This window comes from Polypterus senegalus, chromosome 13 (genome assembly GCF_016835505.1).
Source record: "Polypterus senegalus isolate Bchr_013 chromosome 13, ASM1683550v1, whole genome shotgun sequence".
NCBI classification, from domain to species: Eukaryota; Metazoa; Chordata; class Cladistia; order Polypteriformes; family Polypteridae; genus Polypterus; species Polypterus senegalus.
In genome coordinates, this window is record NC_053166.1 from 76,789,709 (window position 1) to 76,817,498 (window position 27,790).

The window sequence follows — 27,790 nt, forward strand, 5'->3', positions numbered from 1 at the left end:
TAAGGAGAGGCTTTTTCGTAATTTGTACTATGGCAGTTCAGGATAGTGATCAGGTCAGGATCCATACTGCAAATTTTCAAACAGTTAGGTTTAATGCTTAATAAACTGAGAACAATGCAGCCTGTAAAATGTTTCAGCCAAAAAGAAAGATAATATTGGAAGAACTTTGAAGAGGAAAAAGGTTTCAAAGTGTGGTTTCTCCAGTACAAGTACAACTCTATCAAGCTTGAGAGAAGCATGAATTAGGCTTGAATGAAGAGGATTGATAGCATGGATGATAAAATGAGCAACATCAGTCTGGTAAGAGGAACAAAGCTCCTCTTCACTTTTTAAATTTCAATTTTAGTAATAATGACTGATTATTAAGGAAAAATATGCATCAGCTTTGAGTTATACAGAACATCAGCCTCTTTCACTGCCTATGGAAAAGAGGTTGTGAGTGAAGAAGCTGACAGGGTAATAAAATGGTAGAGAAGTGATGAGCTAAGGGCAGTATGCAGTGGTGGTTCAAGTGAGTTATGTAGAAATGGCAGTGAAAAACTTGGCTGATCTTAAATAGCAACCTTCTTAATAAGGTTATGAGACAACTAAATATCTACCCTGGGTATGATGCACTTATTATTGCTGCCACAAGTAATAAAACCAACAATCTGCCCAATTCACTTGCCTGTTAAACGGTTGCTCCCTTAATTGTTTGTTTGTAATTACAAACAACAGGTAATTGTCAGTGAAAAGTTGTTATAGCATTCTCTTATATAATCATGGCAGTTACTTGCGATTCTTGGAAGGCAGTGTTTAATAGCTCACCCACACTTTTTAGTACAATGATTATACTTTGACATTATTATGCGCTTGACTACATGATTAATCTTATCTGAAAACGATCTGTGTCTTTTAAAAATAAAACGTATCCTTTTTTCGGTCTATTCTTCACAGATATATCCCCAGATTTATTTTTTTTCTTACATGCATTTACCCGAGCCTTACCCAAACCGTGTGAATTCAGGGCGCCTCGACGTAATTTGGAGAAAGAAGCCGCAGCGCCCGGGAAAAACAAGCGAGTGCGTGCCGGCTTCACCTTGGCGGCGGCCGAGGCCTTTGAAGTGTCAGGCGGGCGGTCGGTCGGTGGAGCTGACCACACTGACCACGCCCCCAAACGCCAAACTCGACACAGTCACCAGAACGGAGGTTTTTTTTTTTTTTTCCAAATTGCAAGAAGCTTGGCAGAATTACGCTGGGCAAAGATGACTTTTGCGCATGGTTACTATTCAACCCTAAACGTGACAGAATGGGCGTGCTCGCCTAGACTAGAGTCTCCACGCTGACACGCCAAAGCGGTCACGGAACCAAGCGTGCAGTGCCAGCTCCTAAAATGGCACATGGGCAGCTTCAGAGCATCACGGCGCTACCGCGAGCCCGCCCATTCCGGGGTTGTTCCAGATAAGCTGTCGTCTCAACACCCCACCGCCCCCGCCCCCGCCCCTTGCCGTACAGTTTTTGTTATCTCCTGCAAGCAGCTAAGATGGACGTTGCAAATCAGGTAAGACAATAAATATCTTGTGGGAACCTAATGGACCCACTAATACCAGTGTGCGAGAAAATATTAGGAGGCAGAGGACGGGCTGGGCCGTGTTCCTTGGCGACGAATTCCTACGATGCGCTTACAAGGAGCGGCGGGCGGATGGGTGCGCTGCACTGATTCTGCCTTCTCCCTTTACACCATTGCAAGTCCGTTTCTCGGCAAGGTTGTATCGAGTCCTGGTGTAGGTAAAGATGTAAAACACCGCGACATAAAAAAGCCGAGATGGTGAGCAGGTGTCGGCGGTGAATTCCTCACCCTAAGCGCCTGAGAATCAGAGGGACAGTAGGCAAAAGCCTTTCTAGACACATCTTTTTGCTGTGTGCAGTTTTTCATGCATAATTTTTTATTTCTTTATAGACGCGGTTTTCTGTTGGTTTTCTATCGTTAACCGCCAAAATAAATGTACGATAAAATGTCAGAATATGAGATTTGGTTTGACTTACCCCGCCCCCATTAAATACAGCATTAAATACTAACAAATATGAAAAATATATTGATCTGAAACCCCACCTTATTTATTTGCCATTATTTCAGGGAACCAGTGGATCTGAGAGCAACCTTTTAACATTTCTAGAAGTCGAAGATGTTCTAAAATTAAAAAAAAAAAGATATTTTCCCCTTTTCTGTAGGTTCAGCAAGGTACAGCGACATGTAAACGAGTCATACGTTTACCGCATAAGCCTCTCTGTGTAGCAGCCGCTCTGCAAATATCTTAAATCAAGTATAAACTTGGTGCTTTAAAAATGAACGATAAGAAGAAGTCGTCCTCTCTGTCTTCTGGTGTTTTGTTCGCCTTTGCACGAAATAGGTTCGCTAGTGCATTTTCATCGAGATCGCCCTATCTTTCTTCCCATTTAGTGTTTGAAGGCCAGTCGCGGTTGTGAATGTAAAGTAAACTGAATGTGATTTGCAGATAAGGTGTGAATTACACAGCCTTTAAAATATTCACTGTTTCCTTAAAACCTGTCTCATCCCTCAGAACATTTTGTTGACGTTTGAGGACACCTATTCATTAAACCTGAAGGCCTTTAAAGCAAGGTGATCGCCTGTGTTAATACCTGTACGGTGCATTGAAGAGTCAAGCGTATGCCACCGTGGGCAGCTAGTGACAATGATGCCTTTATTTCTCTGTTTTAATAGCTTGCAGCTAGTGGGCAGTTCAAAGTTGCCAAAGAACCCCTCGGTTTCATCAAGTTTTTGCAATGGGTGAGTTACTGAAATCATATATTTATGTATAAATTACTGTTTTATTGTGTATTTCAGAATGTTTTCCTGAGGTTATTTATGTATATACGGCTATAGCTATTGGATCTGGACATACCGCCTTTGAAATTTAATAGAGTTCCCTTCCCCCGGAATTACGATCGCAATATTGTTTTTTTATCGTCTTCAGTGTAAAGCATGTAGATGTATATGTGCGTGGTTTGGGGAGGGTGGGTGTGTGTGTGCTGCCGTATCTTTCTCTCTCTCTCTCTCTCTCTGTTTTTCAGTGTGTGTGTTTGTGTGTGTATATGTGTAGAAGGGTTCCTCGTTAAATATCCGGAAGTGAAATACAGTAATCACATTTTGTTCTGACATCTCCTGACTGAGGGGCAGAATTGTGTCTGCCGTTGTTGGCTAAATACGGAAAAAGGCGTTCAGTACCGAGGTTACCTCCTCCAACATCAGGATCCGAGGACTCACATAGTTGACAAGTGTAGTCAGGCAGGCACCATCCTTTACTTTCATGAAAGCTCAGATAATCTCTCTTGACATTCTTATAAATGTTTCTAATTCATATTCATATTTGCCTTCTCGTTGTTAAAAAAATCGATTTTATCGTGAAGGTTTCAAATATCTGCCGTTTCCCTTTTTTCTTAACTGTTAGCACGTATAGAATTTAGCATCCCGTAAATATCTGTCTGCCATCGCTGTATGTTGGCTCTGGGATTTTTGCAGTTTTATGTCTCCATACCCTATCCCAATTCCAATGTATCTCCATGTCTTCTCTTTTACATAATGATACGTAAAGAACAATTTCATGACAAAAACTACTCCAAATCAGTTTGTATGTCCAGTACTGTTATTTTGCATCATTTTCTTAGTGACCTTGTGCTTTTCTGGCAACCAAACCACACCATTATTTAAAACTATTATAGTTTTTGTACCGATCTAAATGTTTTAATCATAAAAATATCTCTGTTGTCATAACCCTGGGTAATGTGCATCGTGTATTACTAAATGCATAGTATTACAGTGCTGTTGTATAATTTCTGCAGTAAATTAGTTGCAAGAGAAATATTAATTTCTCACTATTACAGTATGTTGAAATTTCAAAATCCAAATGATTTCCGTCAGTCGGACAACTGTAAAGAGATCTCCTTAATGCGCCTGCGCCCTCCTTGTTTATAATATCCGCCGCTGGGTATTTTAAGAATATATTGTCAGTAATCTACAGCATTTTTCAACGAGTTGCTGAAAATGACTTGGATATGTACAAGCAAGTCATAAAATCAAAATCCTCATCGAAAGTCGCTCTATTTTAAATTATGCCGAAAAATCAATTCGATTAACTTGGCGCTTTAGCAGAGGTGAAATAAAACATAAATAAATAAGTTCTTGGACTGAAAACAGCTGGATAGTGGTAATCTGCACTGAGCGTACTATCATTGGGAGTCAACAGCTCCTGAATGACAGGAAGAAGATCCTACGTTTCAGCCCGCTTTCCGATCTCAGAACCCCGCAGCCATTTCGCACGGCTCTGCTGTAACTGTGTGTGGTGCTGAAACGGACAGCTCCATGGAACCGCGCGTCGCGGGGGCGCGCACCGCAGCAGGTGCGTCACATCCGAATCTCCAGAGTGTTCTCAAGACAAAATGCGTAGAGACTCAGGATTCCGTTAGTCATGCTGCTGATGTTAAAACACAAGATTCGGCTACGCAAACATGGATTTGCCAATTCCAGGACTGGTCAAACACAAGGATATCAAAGAAGGAAAGAAATTGTGTGCCTTTTTTGTAAAAACGGTGGTATCCAAGCAGCTGTAAACTGATTCACCGCCAAAAAGGTACATTTGAAACCATTACGTATCAGTTTTTACGTATGTAATTCTTTAATTTTACATCTATGTTATACCAAATTCCTGTACCTTTGTATAATGTTGCAGGCGGCTGGGGATAGTCATTGATGCACACATTTCTCTATATTAATTTATGATAAAGTCACAAATATAAATTCAAAATGTAGACAAAATGCATAAAATAAATACCTTGTTTTGAACATATGACGATTCAGGCAGCTGGCTTTGGAAGCAAATTCAACAACCTACCATATTGGTAGACTTTGTATATATCACATTCTATCTCAACAAAAGACTGTAAAGCAAGTCTCCAGCATGGATGGGACAGTCTCTTGCTTTTATCAGCACCTTTTAATGCCAAACTGTTTGTGCTCTTCTTGATTATGCTGGAAAAAGCTTCTTTATTGTCATTTTGCACTCTCATTGTAAGAAGTATCCAAATAATATATTTATCAGTTCAAGTGCAATGCATCACATTCATTCCAGGAGTGTACTTAATGAAAACTGATTTAATTTTCATCAATGTTGTCACTGTTATCTCTTTATCCAGACTTATTCTGAAACAATAAGCATAAAACAGGATCCGACTTAAAATGGAATACAAATTCTCACAGTTTCACATACTGAACCAACTTGGGTTTCCTAGTAAATTTTACATGTCTTTAGATTGTGTGAGAAAACTACATTAAACCCAGCATGAAGTGTAGAGGTCATCTCACAAAAAACACTCCTCATCGAAACATAATTTTTCTAAAACGTGATTTTCCATTACAGCATAATGCACAAGGCAGGAATCATTGCAGGGTACATAGCCATACTCACACTGAGATAATTTGGAGTTATCAAATAATCCAACATGTACACAATGGAAGACACAGGGAGGGCATCAAACTCTTAACAAAACAATTATTGGGCAGGGAATTGAAGTTTTGAGACTATAACACAGTCAATTGCACTAACATGGCATTGTAGTAATTAACAAATGCATATATCTAATGGTTAAAAAGTAAATTAGGATAAGCTTAGGTCATTTAGAGGCCAAGAACAGCAAGACAAAAAAACCTAGTTGATAAAAATCTTCAAGGAAGTATGCCTTGCTAGGCACATGATCCCCGCGAAAAGATTAAATCGGGGTCTAAATGATCTAGGCTTCCTGTGAACTATGTACTCTATTATGGCTCAAGGTGTTGTCTGTCATTGTGGATGCATTCTAAGATACTTTATTTGAAGCTGGAGGATGTCACTTAGTCGTGAAGCCATCATCTCTCATCATCACCAAGGTCTCATTCCAAAGGCTGGAGTGAAAGAGAATAGGCCAGTTAAGACCAAACATGATGGCTAATATAACTGTGGTTTGTCTTTCTCTTGGTTTCCTTTTGGAAGTATGCCTTTAGGATGAATTGCCATAACGTTGGGGTACAGGGTTGTAAGTGAGTGTACCTACTGATGAACTGGCATTCCTTCCATGTTTAAAAGTGGGTATAAAAACAGATGGATAGACAGAATTAACCTGTAAGTATTTGGATTATGATAGGTAACCAGAGTAATTAAGGGAAATGTTTACTGAAACCGAGTAAAATTCCACATAGATCCCAGGCCTGAAATGAGGCCCTAGATGACTAAAATAGCACAAAGCACTGTCTCATATTTTATTAAATTCCATCCATCCATTTTATGAGCCCACTTAACACCCTGAACGTATGCTTGCAGCACTGAGCATATGGCAAGCAGCAAACTTAGATATGATGTCATTCCATCATTCAGGATACTGATGCATTCATCCACACTGTCTCTTACCAGTCCTTTTTAGAATATTAACTTAATATTCAAATCTTTAAGATGTGGAAGAGAACAAGGACATCTAAAAGAAAGAAACAGAAAGAAACCCATGTAAAACAGGGGTGAACATGCAAACTTTACATAGACATTGACCAGGACAGCATTCAGAGCTGGAATCCTAGATTTGTGAGACAATTAGGATGCCTGTTTGCCACTAATGTATGGGATCCTTAAAAAGTAAAATTGTAACATGTGGAACTATTCTTTCCTTTACCTAGTAGCAGATGAGGACACCATTGTTATTGCATAATGTTATAAGTATAAGAATATTAATTAATAATTTAAATATTTATTGTAATATTTCTGAACAGGTTTATTTTAATACATGGTCTTTGAGACTGTAGTCTATTCTGGCAATCTCAGGCACAGGTTTGTAATGCCAGTCCATCTCAGAGGACCCATTCATATACAGGGCCAATTTAACATCACAATTTAGAGTAACCAGCTCATCTTTGGCAGGTTGAAAGGTGGATCTTGCGAAGAACAACATGGAACAAGAAAGGGCATCTTCCATAAAGACAGTATCTAGGACAGGGTTTTGAACCAAAGGCTCCAGAGCTGTGTGGCAGTAACATATGTATTGGCAATATTTCATTGGCATTACAGTATCTCCCCTTATTACAAATGCTAATAATAGTTCATGGGGTTATATTTGAGCTGGAGCTCAAAAAAGTGATAAATACAGACAAATGTGGATATATAGTCTTTATTGATGAATAAAGTGAATACACATGTTACAGCTAAATGAACTGTCCATGTCAGGGCTACCTATCTTAGACCATGGAAATTGAATTGGCAAGTAGTTTTTGTTTAAAAATTATATATCCAAAGATCAGACTGTCTTTAATTAATGTCATGTCTTTTCAACCTCTGATATAAAATGTTTGGAACACATGCTAACACCCACACCAATCCACACAAGGTCTGTGTGTTCCATTTACATTAATCACATTTTGTTCTAATTTTCTTGAATATACTGTATCATGATCCCATTTATCTCTAGTGATAGATTGAGGTACTCTCCATTTTCAAGTGTGAGTTCCCATCACTTTATGGTATAGTTGTGCTCATTCCTCAATCCTTTTATTTTAGAGCTGTCACTGCCAAGATCACCTTTTTATCAACCTTACAGTATGTTAAGCATAATGTATGTTTGCTGTTGGTTTCCTTTATTTAGACAACTGATATAAGAAAAAAAAAAAAATCCAAAAACATAAAGTTGGTAAAATTATTTTAGCATATTCACTATATAATTTGATACTCATTGCTATGTATTTCATTTATAATAAGGTATATAACTAATACACTTGCATAGAAGCTAAAGGTCAAAAAAATATGTAATATTAGCAACAATAAAGCTGAGCAGATATAACAGTGGTGCAGCATGTAGTGCTATCACATCGCAACACTTGAATAGAAGTTTGATTCTTTGTTGGTGTGCCTTTGTCAGTTCAGTTTATTTTCTGACAATATTTTCCACCACTGAGTCATAGGAAAAAACAGGGAAGTGAGGCACACACACACACGCACTCACTCACACCAGGCCATTTTAGAGTTGCCTGTCAACCTAAAACATACAGTGGTGTGAAAAACTATTTGCCCCCTTCCTGATTTCTTATTCTTTTGCATGTTTGTCACACAAAATGTTTCTGATCATCAAACACATTTAACCATTAGTCAAATATAACACAAGTAAACACAAAATGCAGTTTTTAAATGATGGTTTTTATTATTTAGGGAGAAAAAAAAATCCAAACCTACATGGCCCTGTGTGAAAAAATAATTGCCCCCTGAACCTAATAACTGGTTGGGCCACCCTTAGCAGCAATAACTGCAATCAAGCGTTTGCGATAACTTGCAATGAGTCTTTACAGCGCTCTGGAGGAATTTTGGCCCACTCATCTTTGCAGAATTGTTGTAATTCAGCTTTATTTGAGGGTTTTCTAGCATGAACCGCCTTTTTAAGGTCATGCCATAGCATCTCAATTGGATTCAGGTCAGGAATTTGATTAGGCCACTCCAAAGTCTTCATTTTGTTTTTCTTCAGCCATTCAGGGGTGGATTTGCTGGTGTGTTTTGGGTCATTGTCCTGTTGCAGCACCCAAGATCACTTCAGCTTGAGTTGACGAACAGATGGCCGGACATTCTCCTTCAGGATTTTTTGGTAGACCGTAGAATTCATGGTTCCATCTATCACAGCAAGCCTTCCAGGTCCTGAAGCAGCAAAACAACCCCAGACCATCACACTACCACCACCATATTTTACTGTTGGTATGATGTTCTTTTTCTGAAATGCTGTGTTCCTTTTACGCCCGATGTAACGGGACATTTGCCTTCCAAAAAGTTCAACTTTTGTCTCATCAGTCCACAAGGTATTTTCCCAAAAGTCTTGGCAATCACTGAGATGTTTCTTAGCAAAACTGAGACGAGCGCTAATGTTCTTTTTGCTTAACAGTGGTTTGCGTCTTGGAAATCTGCCATGCAGGCCGCTTTTGCCCAGTCTCTTTCTTATGGTGGAGTCGTGAACACTGACCTTAATTGAGGCAAGTGAGGCCTGCAGTTCTTTAGACGTTGTCCTGGGGTCTTTTGTGACCTCTCGGATGAGTCGTCTCTGCGCTCTTGGGGTAATTTTGGTCAGCCGGCCACTCCTGGGAAGGTTTACCACTGTTCCATGTTTTTGCCATTTGTGGATAATGGCTCACACTGGTTCGCTGGAGTCCCAAAGCTTTAGAAATGGCTTTATAACCTTTACCAGACTGATAGATCTCAATTACTTCTTTTCTCATTTGTTCCTGAATTTCTTTGGATCTTGGCATGATGTCTAGCTTTTGAGGTGCTTTTGGTCTACTTCTCTGTGTCAGGCAGATTCTTGATTGAAACAGGTGTGGCAGTAATCAGGCCTGGGGGTGGCTACGGAAATTGAACTCAGGTGTGATACACCACAGTTAGGTTATTTTTTAACAAGGGGGCAATTACTTTTTCACACAGGGCCATGTAGGTTTGGATTTATTTTCTCCTTAAATAATAAAAACCATCATTTAAAAACTGCATTTTGTGTTTACTTGTGTTATATTTGACTAATGATTAAATGTGTTTGATGATCAGAAACATTTTGTGTGACAAACATGCAAAAGAATAAGAAATCAGGAAGGTGGCAAATAGTTTTTCACACCACTGTATCTTCTGAATTAGATAAATGAGCAACTCATTTCAGGAGTGTTTCCCGCGGTGGACTGCCTGGCACTCTGTCCATGGTCCTAATGATGATTCACGTCACATTAACCATCTGTCTGCAGTAACCATGTTATTAAAACAAAGAATGGATGGGGTAAGGTAACAGAGATAAGGCTAAGTGCTAATATTGGAAAAGAAAAAAACTCCAGCAGGTATACATATTAAGTAGAAAACAAACCTCAGGAGGACCGTGATGCTTGGAGAAAAGGCCATGTGAATTATACAACACATCATGGTGCAAGTCATTAGCCATGACTGTGTTTGAATCTTCAGGTGAAATGAGGCTGCAATATATCATCTGTCATTGGTGGTGTCATTATCTCTTATCTACGCTATTGGCTCATTTCAAAGACAAGAATTATAAGGCCAAAAAAGTGAAATACTAAGAGCAAGAAATCATCAGAAATACTTTTGATGTCTGAAAACAGGTTCTGTCTGTGCTCATATAGTTTTTCTCCTAGTACTCCACTGTTAGATTGGATAGCATCTTTAAATTGGATGTGAGTACAGCTTATGATGGACTACTTTAATGGATTCAGAAAATAGGTAAATGGGTACAAACTGGAGCTTGGAGGATTGAGCTAAAACAAAACCCAGCCATTCATTTTAAAGCATGGTCTTACCCATTACTACTGAGTCCTATTATGGTAGTATTGGGTTCATTTACATTGTAGAGGAATATCAGAATAACAGAAGAAAAACCACATGAAATTGGTGGGTATGAAAATCCTACACAAAGACCAAGCCAGAAAACAAACCAAGGGTCTAGCAGATATGAGGCAGCTGTACTAACCAATGTACTGCCAAAAATAATATCTGTAATTTTATTTGTAAGTTAGAGGCCTAGACATGACATTCATTATCCATCCTGCTATATCCTAACTACAGGGTCACGGAGTCTGCTGGAGCCAATCCCAGCCAACACAGGGCATAAGGCAGGAAACAAACCATGGGTAGGGTGCCAGCCCACCACAGGGCACACACACACACTCCAAGCAAACACCAGGGACAATCCACCTAATCTGCATGTCTTTGGACTGTGGGAGGAAACCAGAGTACCCAGAGGAAACCCATGCAGACACGGGGAGAACATGCAGAGAGGACCCGGGAAGCGAACCCAGGTCTCCTTACTGCGAGGCAGCAGTGCTACTACTGCGCCACCGTGCCGCCCTAGACATGACAAAGATACTGAAATATACCTCCTCTCACTTACAGTATTTTACAAATGAATATACAGTATTTACTTTTGATGATCTACATGTTTATCATCTACCCACTGTTTAGTTTTTAAACTGCTCCATCTAAGTCCGATAACATGACAGTAGTGAATGCAAGACAGGACACACCAAACACTTATACTGGAATTATTTAGAGATCTATCCATCATTCCATTTTCTCACCCACTAAATCCAGTTTAGGGTGGCTATTTTAACCAATCTTAAATGGGACACCAGTCCTTTAAGGGAACATGCACTCCTAAAGTGCCAGTTAAGAGTTGCTAGTTAACCTAAATGTGAATTCCTTCACAATATGAGAGGAAAATCAAAGTCATCCATTATAGCTAAAGTAACAGAAAGTCTTTGAAATCCATATGAACCCAGAATAACATTCAAGCTCCATACAGAATAGACTATTCCTTGAGTGGTGAAGGACAGATGTACTACTTTTGCTGAGTGGAATTTAACAACTGGGTGGAGGCAGTTTAGGAATAACAAACTCCCTTATCCTTTATTATGTTCATTCATAGTGGCATTTATAAAATGTGCTGGGTATCACTTTGGACTGTGTATGTGAAATTTATTTTTACTGTAAGATTGTGCGGAGTTTCTACAGATGAAGCTGCCTAGCAGAGTGATTGGCTAGAATTACAGATTATATTTCGCTCTTGATATACTGAATCAACTTAATTTAGTTTAAATGTGTGTATACACCTGCTATATGAGCATAATGGATAATTTGTGTGTGTTTGTAATCATTCGTCTTTATTACCAATCAATTTTTTTAAGTTCTTCTATGTACATGTAAGTCATTTTCAGTGCATATGGTTGATTAGTATGCAGTCTGCAATGTTTTATTAATAGTGTTTCCATGTGCTCAACAAATCCTCATCTGTGGGTGCACTATAATCCAGTGGTTGAACAAACCTGTCTTTATACAGGCCAGAAAGACCTTAGGGGAATTTAATGAGACAGAAGTGAATTGAGGGCTGATAAGATCTGTTGATAATACATTGACTAAATGTTTATGAACCTCTGCATCTAGCCATTGGATCACTAGGGGCAGTAAATGAAGCATTGTTTTTTTATCAGTAACTACAGTCTTGTAATCCTGATTGCCTTCCTCGTGTTTCTGTGCACCTAACTAAGCATTAACAAACATGTTCACTTCAGAGTGGAGAGTTTGGCCTGGCAGATTCAATTTGTTTAAATTGCCTTTGGCTGACTTACAGCAGTTGCCTCTTATGCCACTGCAGAACTCTGTAAATAAAGGTGGCTGTTTGAGCTTGTTGCACATCACCTTTTATTCTACTGACAGTGGCACAATTCTGTGTGCATGTCCTTGCTTCTTTGTGTGTATAAAATAGGATCATCTGTCTTATACTTTGTGGCTGCCTGAATTGATTCTTAAAGTGAGTTCAGTATTCCAAGGCCCATCCTACTTTCTGTATAATTTTATCAGCATACAGGTACATCTCAATATTGTGATATGATGAATGCAGTGTTTACACGGTGCTAGATCGAGGGACATTACCTGCTGGTTCAATTCTAGGTGTGCTGAAGACTGAATATTAGGAATGTAGGCTTTATCAGGAGCCTAAATGTTTCTCTAATTTACACCATATAGTAAGAGCATACATAATTAGCTGACTCAATTTCAGTGAAAGCTGTTTTAATCTTAGAGAAGTAAAAGGGAGGAGTGAGAGAGATTTTGAAAAAATTTGGATGTGAGCGTCAGTAGGCTTTGCACCCTAGGAATCAAATTACCTGAACTATTCTATAGCTTTTCATAAATTATTTACTGCTCTGATGCTGATCTTTCTGATCATAAAATAGCTCATTACAATAGCAATTGACAGTAAGAATTCATAATTAATTGCAGAATTATGGTATTTGAGGGTTCATGTAGAGTGCGTCTTTCTCTTGCTTGATTTGGCTCAAAAACGAATCAACACATTATCTCATAACAGGCTTAAGTTTTGAGTTTGGTATTTTTCCATCTAGCCATTTTAGCTCTAGACCATCCTCAAGAAACTGCAACACACAGACACACACCCATCATCGAGATTTTGATGTTTAAGGTATCAGGGGGCCCTAAAACGTCGAAATGACTTGAACTTGTGGGAGTCAAATAAGTTAAGTACATATGAGAGATCAGAGGGGTCATCACCGAGAAAAAGCAGAATATCATCAACATAAAGCACAACGTTTTGGGGAGTGAAATGTCACATTATAGGGGAGATTAAGCATGTTTCACAAATAGCAATATTTTAAAGGCTTGAGGGAGAAATTGAAGAAGAGAAGGTAAGGTATGCAACCCCACATGTCTCCTTGTGAAATTTTAAAATATTGTGACATACTTGAGTTGAGTTAGTGACAATAATAGTTGAGGGAGATGAATAAAGTGTCTTAACCATACTGATGTAGGCCTCCCCAAACCCTAAGCTCCACATGACTTGTCTTATAAAAGATCATTCAGCATCTAAAAGGAGCAAGGCTGGAGCCAGGGGAGGAATTCCACGTCAATAATATGAAGAAGACTTCTATTACTGTCAGTTACCTGTTGTGAATGAATAAAGTCAGCCTGGCCAGGGTGAATTACTTTGCAACCCACAGTACAGTACAAGCTGAAGTTGTTATGTTAAGAGTTTAGACAGCACTTTTACATTGGAGTTCATCAAAAAATAGGCCAATAGCTTGAACAGTTTGTTGGCTCTTTACCTTGTTTTAACAACAGGATGATCAAGGTGGTAATTATCAAAATCATTCATTCAGGTAGTGGAAATGACTGAAAACATCTTAAAAACTGGGAACGGTAGTTGCTTCCAAAATGGAAAATCCTCAGGTGGCAACCCATCTGGTCCTTGTGATTTCAAAGATTCCACGTATGGAATCTAAAGTCTCTTTCATTTCAGGAACCATAATGTGTGCATCAGAGGAGGAGTCATTATTATCTAAAAGTGTATGGAGGCTGAGATTGGATAGGCAGGAGTTTATTTCAGCATAGTTGGGGTTGAAGTGAGCAGAAATAAATCAAAGTAATATTCAAAAAATTGCCCATGGATGTCAAATTTCAGAGTTCAAATGTCAGAGTTCAACTCTGTTCTCAAATTAGAAGTTAAGGACTTATTAAACACATAAGGATGGCAGTCTCCAAAGCAGTAAGCCGAGATTCTAAGTCAGAATTTTTTTGTCTGCCAAACATATGTAGAGTCTTCTACAGAGCCAGAGCTGATGCTAATGACCTCTTAAAGCTCAATGACTTCTGACAGTATATTGGATCAAAAAGCAGTAATGATTTAAATCACAAATGGACTGTATAGGATGGTGCTGTCAAGAAATAAAATTGTGAGAGAACAAACTTATGGTTAGGGATGATCATCATAGATTCAGAATTCTGAGTTCAAATCCTGCATCTTGGCCTGCATGGAGTTTTCCCCATGCCTGCATAGGTTTCTCTCCCACATCCCAAAAATGTTAAGGTCAGGTTGGCTGTCAATTCCAAACTGGCCCCCGGTGAATATGAGTGGAAACTATGATAGACTGGCAAACCATCTACAGCTGCTTCCTGCTTTGTATTCATTGCTACCAGAATGAGCTCCAGCCCCATGTGACGCTGAATTGGATTAAGCTGGTTTAAGAAAATTGTGTTTTAATATACAACACATTCAGTTATACCATATATACAGCATTTTACATTTTTGCAAACCATTAATATTTTGTGAAACAATCGATTAATGGCAGACAAAACATGACCACACTATTGGTTAACATTAACTACCTCTATGTTACCAGGTCAGAAAGTGTGTATCTTTTACTGACATATATGGTTATTTATGCAAGGTTATTTCAGCTGTGCAGCAACCTCGAGAACAAAACAGATACAGAAACAGGATAAATGTTACAGTCCAGAAAAAAGTTGAGCTAAAATGTGACTTCCTTATGTCTCTCTCAAGGTCACTGGCTGGTACTGATTATGTGTTTTTTATTAATTATTTACAGAGCATGAGGCATAACATAGAGGCTAGTGAGATAGAAACAAAATCCCACACTGGACTGAAAGCAGGATACCACTGGCTTATTAAAAGAATTGGTTAGTCACATAAAAAAATGATGACTATTAGTAAGCTGGCCAGCTAGACAGAAGTAGAGAGAAGCTGTCGTAATAACTGTGGAAGGGGTCACTAAAAGACTGTTGCAACTAGTCTGTATGGAACTGACTAATGGTACTGGTCACAAATGCTGCATACTGTGAATGGATAGTTGGAATTAGCTTGATAAGGGGCTGGCGGAAATGGACATTAAGATTAAGGCTGATGTAGGACTAGTCAGAATTATCAGTCAGGCCAAGGATACCACATGGTGCATTGAATTGGTCAGTACGTATCAGGTAGACTTAACGCTCTTTTGACTAGCAGTAAAAATATAAGTGGCTGGCACCTCACACTTTTTTATTTCGGCCAGCATGTCTATAATTTTAACTGCTGCAGTACTGATTAGGTGTTTAAAATGTAAACCCCTTCGCAATGGTGAACTGGCATTTTTCTGCCCCTCAAGGACTACCCCGCTGTCCAACATAAGTGCCTCACAGTGAGCCCATCTCTGTTGGCAGCTGAGTCCTCTGTGTCTAAGCCAGTGAGACACAATGGCTGACAGATGCTAATTGAGAGTTTTAGCAGGGGGCACCAGCAGCAAGCCTATATTTTTACAGACAGATGCCATGTCATACAAAACATGGGCATGTTGTGCCCTCTTGTGGGCTGGTAATCACAGTCCTGAGGAGGCCCAACTACAGTGTAGCAGCTTTGCACTGAGAATCAGCGCACATTAGGTACTGTAGTTTAACCCCTGGGGGAAGTAGATGTCCCCTCCTGTCAGGGACACCAGTAGGTCTATAACGTCCTTTGTAATGGTCACATCCTAATGGATACAGTACTGATCATATCCTGTTCTTACAAAGGGATGCATTTCAAGCAAGCAAAACTGGCAAATTTATCCAAGGACACATTTCTGGAAAGTCAAATATTTAAGTGAGGACACTTCAAGTCAAATTGTATTGCTGTGGCTAAAGATACCTTCCTAGAGATACACAACATTTACAATATGTCATTTATAAAATTACATATTGCTATTAGAGTAGCAAAGGCTATACAGCTTGCACATCCACTTTCTTCAGCTTGAGCTCAACATCAGACTTCAATATGTGACAGGACAAGCCTTCACCTAAGACCTTAGTGTGGTGTTAACACAGGTCCTCACAAGTCCTGAGCATGACACCTTGATGAGGTGCAGATGCAGGCTTTTGACTAAGTTGAGTTTTAATTATGACATAAATTCAGGCAACCTTTGCATTACCCTTCATTAGAGTTTAAAATCCAGCTTTAGAGTGAACCCAGAACTGGGTTTAATTTTGGTAAAGGTACCAGAATTAGCTCAGAGCAAACTTCATCATGCTTCAGGACACAGTAAGAGCCAGACTAAATTGTAGAACAGGAACTATTTTCAAACTTTGCCTGGTACAAGGAGTCCAAATAAAATGGGTGTAATTGTGAGTGTTAGAGAGGCAGCAACAATCACTACCTCTCTAGTAGTCAGACTGAGATCAGGATTGGGCTTTGGCATGTTTTAGGGTCAGGTCAGTTTGTCTGAATGGGTCATTCTCTGCTCTGATGTTTCAGTAATTGATTGGTTTCATGGCTTGTGGTACACTAATGTCATATTTTGTTCTTTCGTCTTATCAGAATACAACATACAGTATAATTGGTGAATTACTAAGAAGGTGGTGCTGTTGTGCTGATTGGATGGCCCTTGTGACTGGTCCGTTGGAGCATAATGTTCATATCTAATACTGACAGAACAGACACTTTCACACTGACAAGTGTAACGTGCATATTAGTACATCATTTTCAGCTATTTTTTGAGTGGTATACATGCAGGGCACCCCACACAAGCAAGGAGACAGAAGATAATACTGCCATAATTCAAACTCTTTGAACACAGGTAAACCTATCAGTGAGTGAGCACAATGACTAAGAAGAGCTAACAATGGGAAAATATTAGGACAAACTCTAAGTGTGTCTCAGCCCTAAGTATTCTGCAGGTGTGGGGAAAGGAACAGCCCTTGCACAGATATGAGTGAAGTAAATGAGAAAACTACAGAAATTCCCCTTATGGCAGTGAAGCATATATAACATAAAGTAGATAGGTTTACAAAGTGTGCTGTATATGACAGCAAAATCAGTCTACATTATGTAAGTGATGGAAATAAAGCTGCCTGATGCAAGCAGAAAAATCAGGCTCCCTGCAGTTAGCTGCCGATTTGACACCCTCTGGCATGTGAAAAAAATGATGATGATGCTGCATGGCAAAAATGACTGAAGGCTTATATAAAAATAAAGCAAACTTTGTCACCCCCAGCCTGCCTTTTCTTTTCTCTGCCAAACCTCTAATATCAATAAGATGGCTCAGCCCACCTCCCTTTAAGAGGTGCATCTCCCAGAATGATTATGCTGCTGTCTCTTTAATGCCCTGAAAGGCTGCCTAAATGCAGTGAGTCAGTATTGATTCAAACTCGGTGGCAGATGGTATGCACAGAGGTAGGTGTTTGGGGTGTGATTTAAAAGCTTAGCTTTTGATAGAATAAGAGTTGGAGGAGGGGAAGTAACATTGAAGTGCTCCCATTTATGCCCATACAACAATGCTTTTCTCCAATGGAACATGTTGTTCAGTCAGCCTGAGCGAGGACATGGTAACTTCAGAAAAGGACTGCCTGAAGGGCTCTGGCCACTCCCACTTTAACAGTCACTCACCTCCCCTGTATGGATGTTCACCTGTCTTTCATAATGGTTGACTAATGGCATCAAATGTGACAGAGTGCCCCTCCAGCAATGGGAGTGGAGGCAGGTGGTGGTGTTTGAAGAAAGTCAACTGGAAGAATTAGAATGATGTTATTCATCAAAACTGTTAGAAGAAAGCAAAAGAGGAAATGTGCATGCATTAGTGCATGACCTCCTTGTCTTCATGGTCCTGTTCACACGTGCTCTTCCAAGTCCTGCTGGTGCCTGCCGACTGTCTAACTTACATCCTTGGTCACAATTATACCAGTGCCTTGCATCAGTGTGTTTATGCACCAAAGGGTCTACTACTGCTGCCATTCACATTCCATAGCTGTACCTCAATTCCCTGAAGGTTACAACTGATTTGGCAGCCATTCCAATATCAGTCAGCTGATGATGATGGGATGGTTTCTATGGAAATAGTGAAATCACAGCAGCCGTTTCCCATCTGGACGGCATTTCTATGGAAACCGTTAGTCACTGCCTTTTAGCGCAGCACTGAAGCAGGCTGCACATTCCTAAAGCACAACACCTTTGCTGAGTCTAAGTGAAAAATATGGTGTACATTACGTCATCAACTGTGTTTGAGAGGGTGGTGCTGTCTCTAGAGCAAAGTGAGAAGGCTTCATCTTAGGTGTGATTTCTCAGATCCTGTCTAAGTAAAGCTACTGAATGAGTGCTCAGACAGAAAGGAGGCCAACAGCAATTCACATGACTGCAGTTTAGTGAACAGGCAGCATCCTGTCCTCTGGGACATTGGTACCTGTGGCACATGTGGACAAACACTGGCATTCTGCACTACATTACCTTTAACAGCCCATCATGGAGCGAGAGAGAGGGGGAGAGAATGCCTTTAATGTGACAGATGGAGCTAGAGAAGAAGGGATTATAATCTGTTCTCAATTCTATCGGATCGACGGTACACAACTAAAAATAGCGAACCCTAATCTGCAGTGAGTAGCAAGACTGTGAGGTGAAGGGGTGAATTAGCAAAGGTACAGAGCGAAATCCAGGTAGGGAAGGTTAATAGAAGTGCCAAGGCAGGGTCAGCAAATGAGGGCCAGTGTGACAGACTAATCTAAGTAGAGAGTGAGTAAGGACCAGTATGGCAGTCTGATAGACGTAAAATTACATCTGGCCTGTGTCTGATTACAGTGTATCTGGGGCCATCCTGGACAGGAATAAAACTGCAGAATGGTTTGGCATTAATGAACTTGTAATAGTGCAGTGGAGTAGACAGTAGGTCTCCAAATAACGATAGGATCCTACAAAGTAACTACTCTGGGGATGGTAGAGTAATGGAAGTACAGTAGGGCATGTTAAGAAATAAAATAAGAGTCCTCAAGTTAATGGAGAGCCACAGTAGCCTGTTAGGTTACCCATGGTGACATATTGTTTTCATTATGACTTTGCAAGGTTGTCTGGCTGTTTTAATATTGTTTGGGTTGTTAGAAATGTCAGGTCAACTGGGAACTGCCAAGGAGAGTTCTATGAGGACATTTCTAAGGAATTACAGAGGACAACCCTGGTTGTCCTTCAGGTTCAGGAAGTGGACTCGGAGATAGCGCTCGAATGCAGCTTAAAAGCTGCTCTCTCTCACAATGCCAATGAGGTCAAAGTCAGGAATGTGGGGGCAGACATGGGTTCTACTGGCAGGTGGAAGAGAGCTGGAAAAGAGTGAATTGAGAATAAGGAATGGAAGCTAAGGAAGAAGTATTTATTTATGGTTCTTCCTGGGCAAGTGACAAAGAGAGACCCATTGATGTGGGTAGGCAGGCACAGAGAGGCTCCATAATTTCATGTTTTTCCATTATTTTGTAACATTGTAACTACTTCTGGAATTACCTACCCTTGGATGCTTATTTTTGTAAAACACTCTCTTACATTTACCTGGGCCTCCTTGGTGTTTATTTTTTATATGGAGATAATTATGGAGAGTCCCATATTGACCACTATGTACAGAGTGAACAAGGACCGGTGTGACCATGTTTTGTGGTGATTTACTAAAGGTAAAATTGGCAGATATAGCAGATTACTAAAGTTGGAAGTCAGTGGGCAGATGGTCAAAAGTTTTGAATTTGTGGGGCAGAAAAAAAGTGGACTATTGATGCTTAATACTATAGAGGATTAGTGAAATGTGCTGTGTGTGGTGAACACTTTGGTTCACAAGACTTATCACTGTTTACAGTGCTGGATCCCTTGCGGGCTAATCTCATATTTTGTTTGCCTTGTGCTTTTCAGTTCTTCGCCATCTTTGCATTTGCTACATGTGGTAGCTACAGTGGAGAGTTCAAAGTGAGTGTGCACTGCAAGAATAAGACTGAAAGCAAACTAAACATTGAGGTAGAGTTTGAATACCCTTTCAGGTAAGTGTCTGCCTCCTTCGACTGTCAGAATATCTTCTGGGTACCTAGCCTGCAGCTTAGCCAGTCATGTTCTTTTCTGTCTTTTTCTCAACAGACTTCACCAGGTTTACTATGATGCGCCCACATGCAAAGGTGGAACTCCTGAACGATTGTTCCTTATTGGGGATTACTCTTCATCAGCACAGTTCTTTGTGACAATTGCAGTCTTTGCCTTCCTCTACTCAATGGCAGCCCTAGCCACATACTTTTTCTTTCAGACCAAGTACCGTGAAAACAACAAAGGACCAATGATTGTAAGTAAGCCCCTTTTGGAAAATTCAAACGACTGTACAGCAAGTCAGTTCCTATATGTTCTTAGTCAAGGATATATTTTGCAACACACCCCAAGACAAACTTTTGTAATCCCCACTTATTCACAAAGACTGACATCCCAAATGAACAATGAGCTTTACACATAAGCACCAACATACTACTTGCACCAACATAGACACAGCTCTGAGATAATCAAAAACACAATACACTAGCACTCCAACAGCAAAATAACATGAATTAAAAACCACTCAACCCGAACACAGAAAACATTCAGCTGTTAATAAAATTGAACACTGATGCTAATAGAACAGAATACCAACAACATAGTCAAACAAATCTGACTTGAGCAACATATTTCATGCAGCTATACATATAACTCCTTAACAAAAGCAAACGCATGATGATATTAAACACAATTGACACCAACAGTGCACAAGACTGGAGAATCCAACATACCATACTTGCCATATTCTAAGCCCACTTAATTCACAGCAGGGCTGTGGAAGCCTGGAGCGTATCCCATCAAGCATAGCATGCAAAGCTAAAAATATCTCTGGATAGGCCACCATTAGGGCCAATTTAGCATTGCCAAGCCATCTCACTTGCATGTCTTTGGACTGTGGGAGAAAACCAAACAACTAGGAGGACCTCACACAGACACAGGGAGAACATGGAAACTACATGCTGGGAGGACCCAGGACAAGAAACCCTGGACTGCTTAATGTGAGGCAGCAGTGCTGCCAACATGCCACCCTCAAAATGCATTATGTAAAACATGAACATTTAATGTTTTACACTTGTGTAAAACCTATGTACAGTTCATAATTTTAAACAATTAAAATACACAAATTGAATTTGTACAGGTACAGTCACACACTGCAAACAAAGCCCTTCCTGGGATTGACAGACACCTTCAGGAATGGTTTCTACATACAAATTTGGTTTCAGGCCTGCTATGATATTGGGCTGTTAGCTACCCTTTACTTCTTTTGGGTATTTCTCCTTGCAGGACTTCATTGTGACAGTGGTATTCACTTTCATGTGGCTTGTGAGCTCTGCTGCTTGGGCCAAGGGCTTGTCTGATGTGAAGATGGCTACAGACCCAGAGCGCAACATTGATATGATTGAGGCTTGCAAGATTACAGAAAATAAATGTGAGGAGGTGCAAGATCCGGTCATGTCTGGGCTCAACACATCTGTGGTGAGTTTAGTGTTGGATGCTAAAAAAAGCGTTATCAATTCATTACCTTTACCTGCTTATTCCACTGCAGCATCATGGGGAATCACACACAGATGGAACATGTCTATTTCTCGGTACAAATATGTAAACACCCACTGTCACTTATCTGAAGTCAGTTTAGAGTCACCAGTCAATAAAAAAATTTTTTGGGAAGTGTGAGGAAACCAAAGGAACTGGAGACATCCATATGCATGCTGGGTGAACATGCAAATAGCAAAAAGATAGAGACTGACATTAACTGGAGCAGAAATACCTGAAGCTGTAAGACAGCAGTGGTAGCCACTGCTTCTCCATGCCACCCCATTGTCTGTATTGTTTCTCTGTATTATTCCCAGTCTCTGATTTTTACTGACAACTCTGCTACCTTCCTGTATCATTTTAGGTTTTTGGCTTCTTGAACTTCATTCTCTGGGCCGGCAACATCTGGTTTGTGTTTAAGGAAACTGGCTGGACTGCACCTTTCATGCGCTACCCTCCACCTGCTCAGGGAAAGCAGCCTGCTCCCGATTCCTTTGGCACTCCTGGCTATGGTCAAGATGCTAGAGGGTATGGTCAACCCGATCCTTATGGGGCCCCACAAGGAGGCTACCAACCTGAATATGGCCAGCAAGGAGGTTACAGCCAGCAAGGAGGATACAACCAGGGTGGCGACTTCAACCAGGGAGGTTATGGCCAGCAAGGGGCACCAACTTCTTTCTCCAATCAGATGTAAATGGAGAAAAGGAAGGTGGGTAAAATGTAATTGACTCTACTGGTATCAAGCAAATAATCATTAACTGCATGCCTAGTACAGTAGATTACACAGCGTTGGCCATATCATTCCAGTACAGCCCAGAACTTAAAATGTTGCAGACAACAAAATAACCACTGCTTTATTGATATTTAATAATATTGTCAAATCTGCCCCTCACCTGCACCTACTGCATACTTACTTACCCACACCTCACAGACCAGATATCTTCTGGTATATACCAGACATTAAACACTAAACCAGTTCCACAAGGCATGCTGTCTATTACCAACCTGAAAGAATATCAGGAAATCCAGATCAGTCCATACTTTTCAAAATGAATCCAATTTTGACTTGAAATTACATGTCAACAAAGAGTAATCCAAGCATGAGAGCTGGCACAGTAGATTGGCCGAAGGTCTCCAGTACAAACCAAGCTCAAAATAGCCAAAGCAGAATTTCCTCTGCCTAAAACTTTCCCCCAGTGCCGAAGGTTTATTACTGTAATGTCAACAAAACTGTCCAAAGTCATATGTGCAAACATATGTGCATAGAGTCGTTCAAGCATACTGTAAATTATACTGTATTATCCAGTTATCCAGCTCAGACAAACTGACCTGCTTATATTTGCAGTTTGGATCAGCCTTAGATTCCTCAGTGTCCCGATATAAAGCAGAGTAAGAAAAAGAGTTGGGTGAAAGAAAATCAGCCTTCAACCCCTCCAGATTTTATTATAGATGAGCATTACTTATTAGTGTCATTAGTACGGATCCAACTTCTAACCAACATCCATATCCATAACTTCAGTAACCCCAGTACAGACCAGTCTCAGAATGACCAATGTCCTAGTTTAAACCACACTAAGATAGGTAATTAAGTGAAAGTAAATCAGATCTTTAGTCTCTCTATGTACTTCAGCAAGACTTAGCAGTAGGTCCAAGTACAGGCTGGGCTGAGAAGCGTGACTGAATGTACACCAACTTTTGAGTCCTCTGTATCTACGCTTAACTCAACATGACTGATGAGTACCCCAGTACAGACCCATTTCTAATACATTCATACTTCATTATAAGCCAGTATAGTGGCTCATAACCCCCTGTTATGTAGACCATCTTAATTATCCATACCCCCTTATGAACCACCATAGCTGACTAAATTCCCTAGTATAAATTAAAGTCAATAAAGAGTAGCTAAGTGTAAACCATCCTATTGCCAGTGTAAATGAAAAGCAGAAAACAGATAAATGGTCAGGGTACTACAGGGTAACCCCAATTAATGCACTGAAATTATTAAAAAACAATAGTGATATGAGGGCTATTCACAACCAGTGTATGAGTGTGACCCGACATTTGTGTGATAGACATATGCGTGCCGACAAAATCGCGACGACAAAATCGCGAAAGTTTCCTTAAATATGAATTACTAGTTTAAAGCATATATAATAATGTTTATTTTAGAAGTCAATATTATGAGACACGGCATGCCATCAGCACAGCACGCAGATAGTCCTTAAGATCATGTCCTGCATATGTAGGAAGAATTGCAGCAAGGGCATCCTTCTCTCTTGGCCTCTCTCGCGATTTTGTTGTGGTGATTTTGTTGGCGCGCATTTGTCGAAAACCAGTTAGCGGGTTTGTCGGCGCTCATTTGTCGGTCGCGGTTTTGTCGGGGCGCATATGTCTATTGCGCTTTTGTCAGTGAACCTGTAAGAGAGACTTAGTTCCCAGAAGTGGGCCTTACTGGTCAGAGGTCTAGTCAAGAGTGACATCCTGTGGTGCAAGGGCTCTGTAGTGGAGGATGCAGAAGGCTGAAGAACTGAGTGAAGAAGTCATGTCAGTAGTCCTCTGGAGAGTTCTCCTACATTCTAGGGCAAATGAAAATTGCAGTATTGGTTCTATTGCACTCAAATCCTTCCCTCTAAGTACTTGACACCCTCTAAGTACTTGATCATAGAATAGATCAGTGCCCATTATAATAAGCTCATTGTCTAGTGGCGCATTAATGACCTGTGTTCGTATTCTCAAGTCAAATGTTAACTGTCATTATTGATTTAGAACTTCATTCCATGCACACCTAATGCAGCATTTCGAGTGGAGTGGAGTGGAGTGCCTCACTCATCTGCTGTCCATGGTGCTAAACACCTATTTCTACCCGATAGCCCAGCAGAAGCATCCTTACCCCTGGTAGCCATGCTCTTTAGACTGCTCTACATCTGTCTTTTCTCACTTTCTTGCAGGGACACTGCTACAGGAGATGAATCCAGAGCACTCTGCCCAGTGTTGGGGGAGGGGCTCACCAGGCCCCTAAATGTTTGTCTGTTTGTTAAAGTAAGGGGTTGGGAGGGGGGCAAAAAATAAACTAGGGTTTGAATTTGGCTGTAAATCAATGTTCTATCTGTGTGACGTTCCAAATGGTGATAAAATCAGAAATAAACAAAAACAGGGAATTCAAACATTAAGAATTTAAACCTCATGCAAGAATGTAGTTGTCTGTGATGTGTAAATATTACTCAATATATACATACAGTATGTTATGTTCAGAATTATATTTCAATTAATGAAAAACGAAAAGATTATAACACTAAAGAGTTGTAAAAATACTATAGAATTTTAACTTTCTGTACATTCTTGTTAACTTGTGTTAGAATATCGTTTTTAAAAGAACAGTGTTTTGTTATAATTTATAACTATCCAATTAGTTTTAAAGGAGAGGTGTGTCAAGGCTGGGTTGGAAGAAAATTCAGATAGCTTTTCAGCCAAAAAGAAACACGAGTTAAGATTTGCCTATGTATTAATTTAGAAAAAGACCCCCTGTCCTTTACTGGCCAGAGTGTCAAGGTTTTGAGCAGCTCTCCAAAAATGTCTATCAGAAATATTAGAACTATCCTTAGAGCCTGACTGGCCCCTCATCAGAGCACCTCTGCGATGATGAGGTCAGCACCTAGACAGGAGAGCACAACAGCTCTTAATTGATCACTGCCGGAAAAAGTCTTCAATGTAAAGCTTGCCTGGATCAGAGTAGCTGGGCACTGACCAAACTGACCACTGCCAGAAATCATAAAAACTAGAATTAGACTCTCCTCACATAATAGATCAGAATGAACACTGCCAGAGATGTAACAGACTGCAGAGCCAGACGAATTGACCAAAAAAGAAATGATAACATGTCACAGTGGAAATGACAATATTTGTATTGCTCCTTTATTTTATGAAGGATTACTGCCTCAATATTTAAATGTGCAGCCTCTGATAATCCAGTCCCATTTTAATTGGATATAAAAAAAAATATTAACATAAATTAGGTGAAGTGACACAAGGGTATCATCCGGTCATTCTTTGTACTAGTCAAATGTAAATCTGCATTGCTTAATTCTCGGATTTATAATCATTTTATGCTTTGCTTTTGTCTGCAGTGGACAGAGTGCTTTTACAGCTCTTTTCAGTTTATGAGACTTAATTAGGATTTCAGCCAGTTTGTAGTTTTTAAAAATGAGGTTGATCGCTGCCAGCCCAGAACTTCCAGTGGTGCTCAGCTTACTGTCCACGCAGGCAGGATGGAGACACTAATCATGTGAATAGATATAGGAAGATGATGGACGGCACATGCATAAAATTGCATTAGCTGACATTGGAATAAGCGATGTCATGTTGCAACGATTTGGGCCTCTTTAGTTGTAACACATAGACTAACATAAAAGGTGTCACCAAGAGATTTACCTCTTAGTGATACACAGACAACTGCTACAATCCAGCCTGTTCCCAAGAACAAAATAACCTTTCCATATTTACCTGAGGAAATGAGCAGCTGCCATTCACAGAAGGCATAATGATTGGCATTTTTAAAGATTTCTGATTTGTGCTTCAGAATTCACATGTAGTGCATCAGTAACTACATTATCAGGAGTCTCACTGGAGAATGGTACCCCCGTGTTACAGACCTTTACCAACTTTACATATTCAAGGTGATAAACATATTACGCCAGTGCAGGCTTTTGTAGACGGAAGTGAGATCACTGAATCAAGTAAAGCCTTAGTCTGAGTTTATCAGGACCTGATGTGAAGGCCACCTTCAGGCTGGACTGACTCACAGAGATGGTTTTCATGCTTAAATGAGCAAGGCCTTTGTAACAATAGAATGGAAGGTCTATTTTATAAAGTAAAGACTAAGATGTTTCAGATACTTTATAAATATCAGCTTCAGATTGAAGGAAGACAATATGCATAAAGAGATGATTGCCTAAGTATGGCACTATACGTTAAGAAGTGGGCAAAGCTGTCCTTCACTAGAAGGGTTCCTCTTGACAGGCCAGTTGAGCTCTCTGGGATTCTGTGTGACAAGCAACTTGAACACCATGGGATTCAAGCTGGCAGGCTGACTCAACAGCCTCTAAGGATGGCAGCCAGGATGTGCGCATTGCACACTTTGTTTGATTTCAACAACATCGTCACTTTACCTTTGCAGCACATCACCCAGCTAGTGATGAGGTAGTCATGTTTGCACTCTGGCCAGCCTGAATATGTATGCAGAGTCATACCTCCCAGCCTCTTGCACACTTGCAAGTACGAGGACTGGTGGATGAGAACACTGGCCCAATCCTGCTGTGCCCCTCTCCAAACTGCAGCCAAGTATGTGCTGTATTAGAGCTGCCATCACACCCCCAAAGGCCATTTAGCAGTTCCGCTCTGGCTTTAGGTGAAGAGCTTAGGCTGGAGGACACCCACTGTGGGCGGGTGAAATAAACAGAAGAGTCCTTCAATTTGCTGAGCACCCAAGGAGACACGCAAACACACAAGTGTGCGCACACACACTTATATTCAGTTTACGGGATAACCCCTGAAAAAAGCTGATGAAATGTATGTAATCTTCAGTTCCCACTCCCAGTTATAAATATATTCTATATATACTGTACTAAGCTCTAGTGTCTGTGTATAAAGTGTGTTTGTGATTTTCAACGCCTCCCAATCTGTGCAGTGTGTTGTGTATTATGTATTATTAATGTTGATATGATTAATATTATTATGATGATGCAGAGGGAAACAAAACTGCGACAAGTTTCAAATCCAGACTCTGGACTCCTCTAATGAAAATAAAGCTAAAAAGATTCTACTGGGGTTGTATGCTTCTTGTTTGACTCTGCCTTGCTTCTGTCAGCCAAGGTCCAGTATGGCCACCTCAGGCCTAGAATGTGTCCATTTGTGATGGTATTCTGTGAGCCATTGCTTTGGAGCTTAAGGGGACCAATTTTATTTCCTTTATTGATCATCAGTTTGTCCTGTTAAATTAACTGATGAACACAATATGGATGAGAAGACAAACAGGATGTTTTTTTTTTTTAATTCAGTGCTGGAAAGGTGACCACATGTAGTAATTGCTTGT

The 27,790-nt window shown here is 40.1% G+C and overlaps 1 protein-coding gene across 1 annotated transcript; it reads left to right on the forward strand.

Annotated features, from left to right (window-relative positions):
- Window positions 1–1,293: 1,293 nt before the first annotated feature.
- sypa (synaptophysin a) lies at window positions 1,294–27,520 on the forward strand. The gene is made up of 7 exons (XM_039774711.1): window positions 1,294–1,540; window positions 2,723–2,788; window positions 20,008–20,132; window positions 20,227–20,425; window positions 21,454–21,645; window positions 22,067–22,411; window positions 24,651–27,520. The coding sequence occupies exons 1-6, from the start codon at window positions 1,523–1,525 to the stop codon at window positions 22,394–22,396; spliced, it is 930 nt and encodes a 309-aa protein (XP_039630645.1). The 5' UTR covers window positions 1,294–1,522; the 3' UTR covers window positions 22,397–22,411; window positions 24,651–27,520.
- Window positions 27,521–27,790: the final 270 nt, after the last annotated feature.

Excerpts from the sequence above, each read along its gene's own strand:
- sypa (XM_039774711.1), top strand. Across the intron at positions 20,426-21,453 it reads ACAACAAAGGACCAATGATT|GACTTCATTGTGACAGTGGT; the intron begins GTAAGTAAGCCC and ends TTCTCCTTGCAG. Across the intron at positions 21,646-22,066 it reads CTGGGCTCAACACATCTGTG|GTTTTTGGCTTCTTGAACTT; the intron begins GTGAGTTTAGTG and ends GTATCATTTTAG.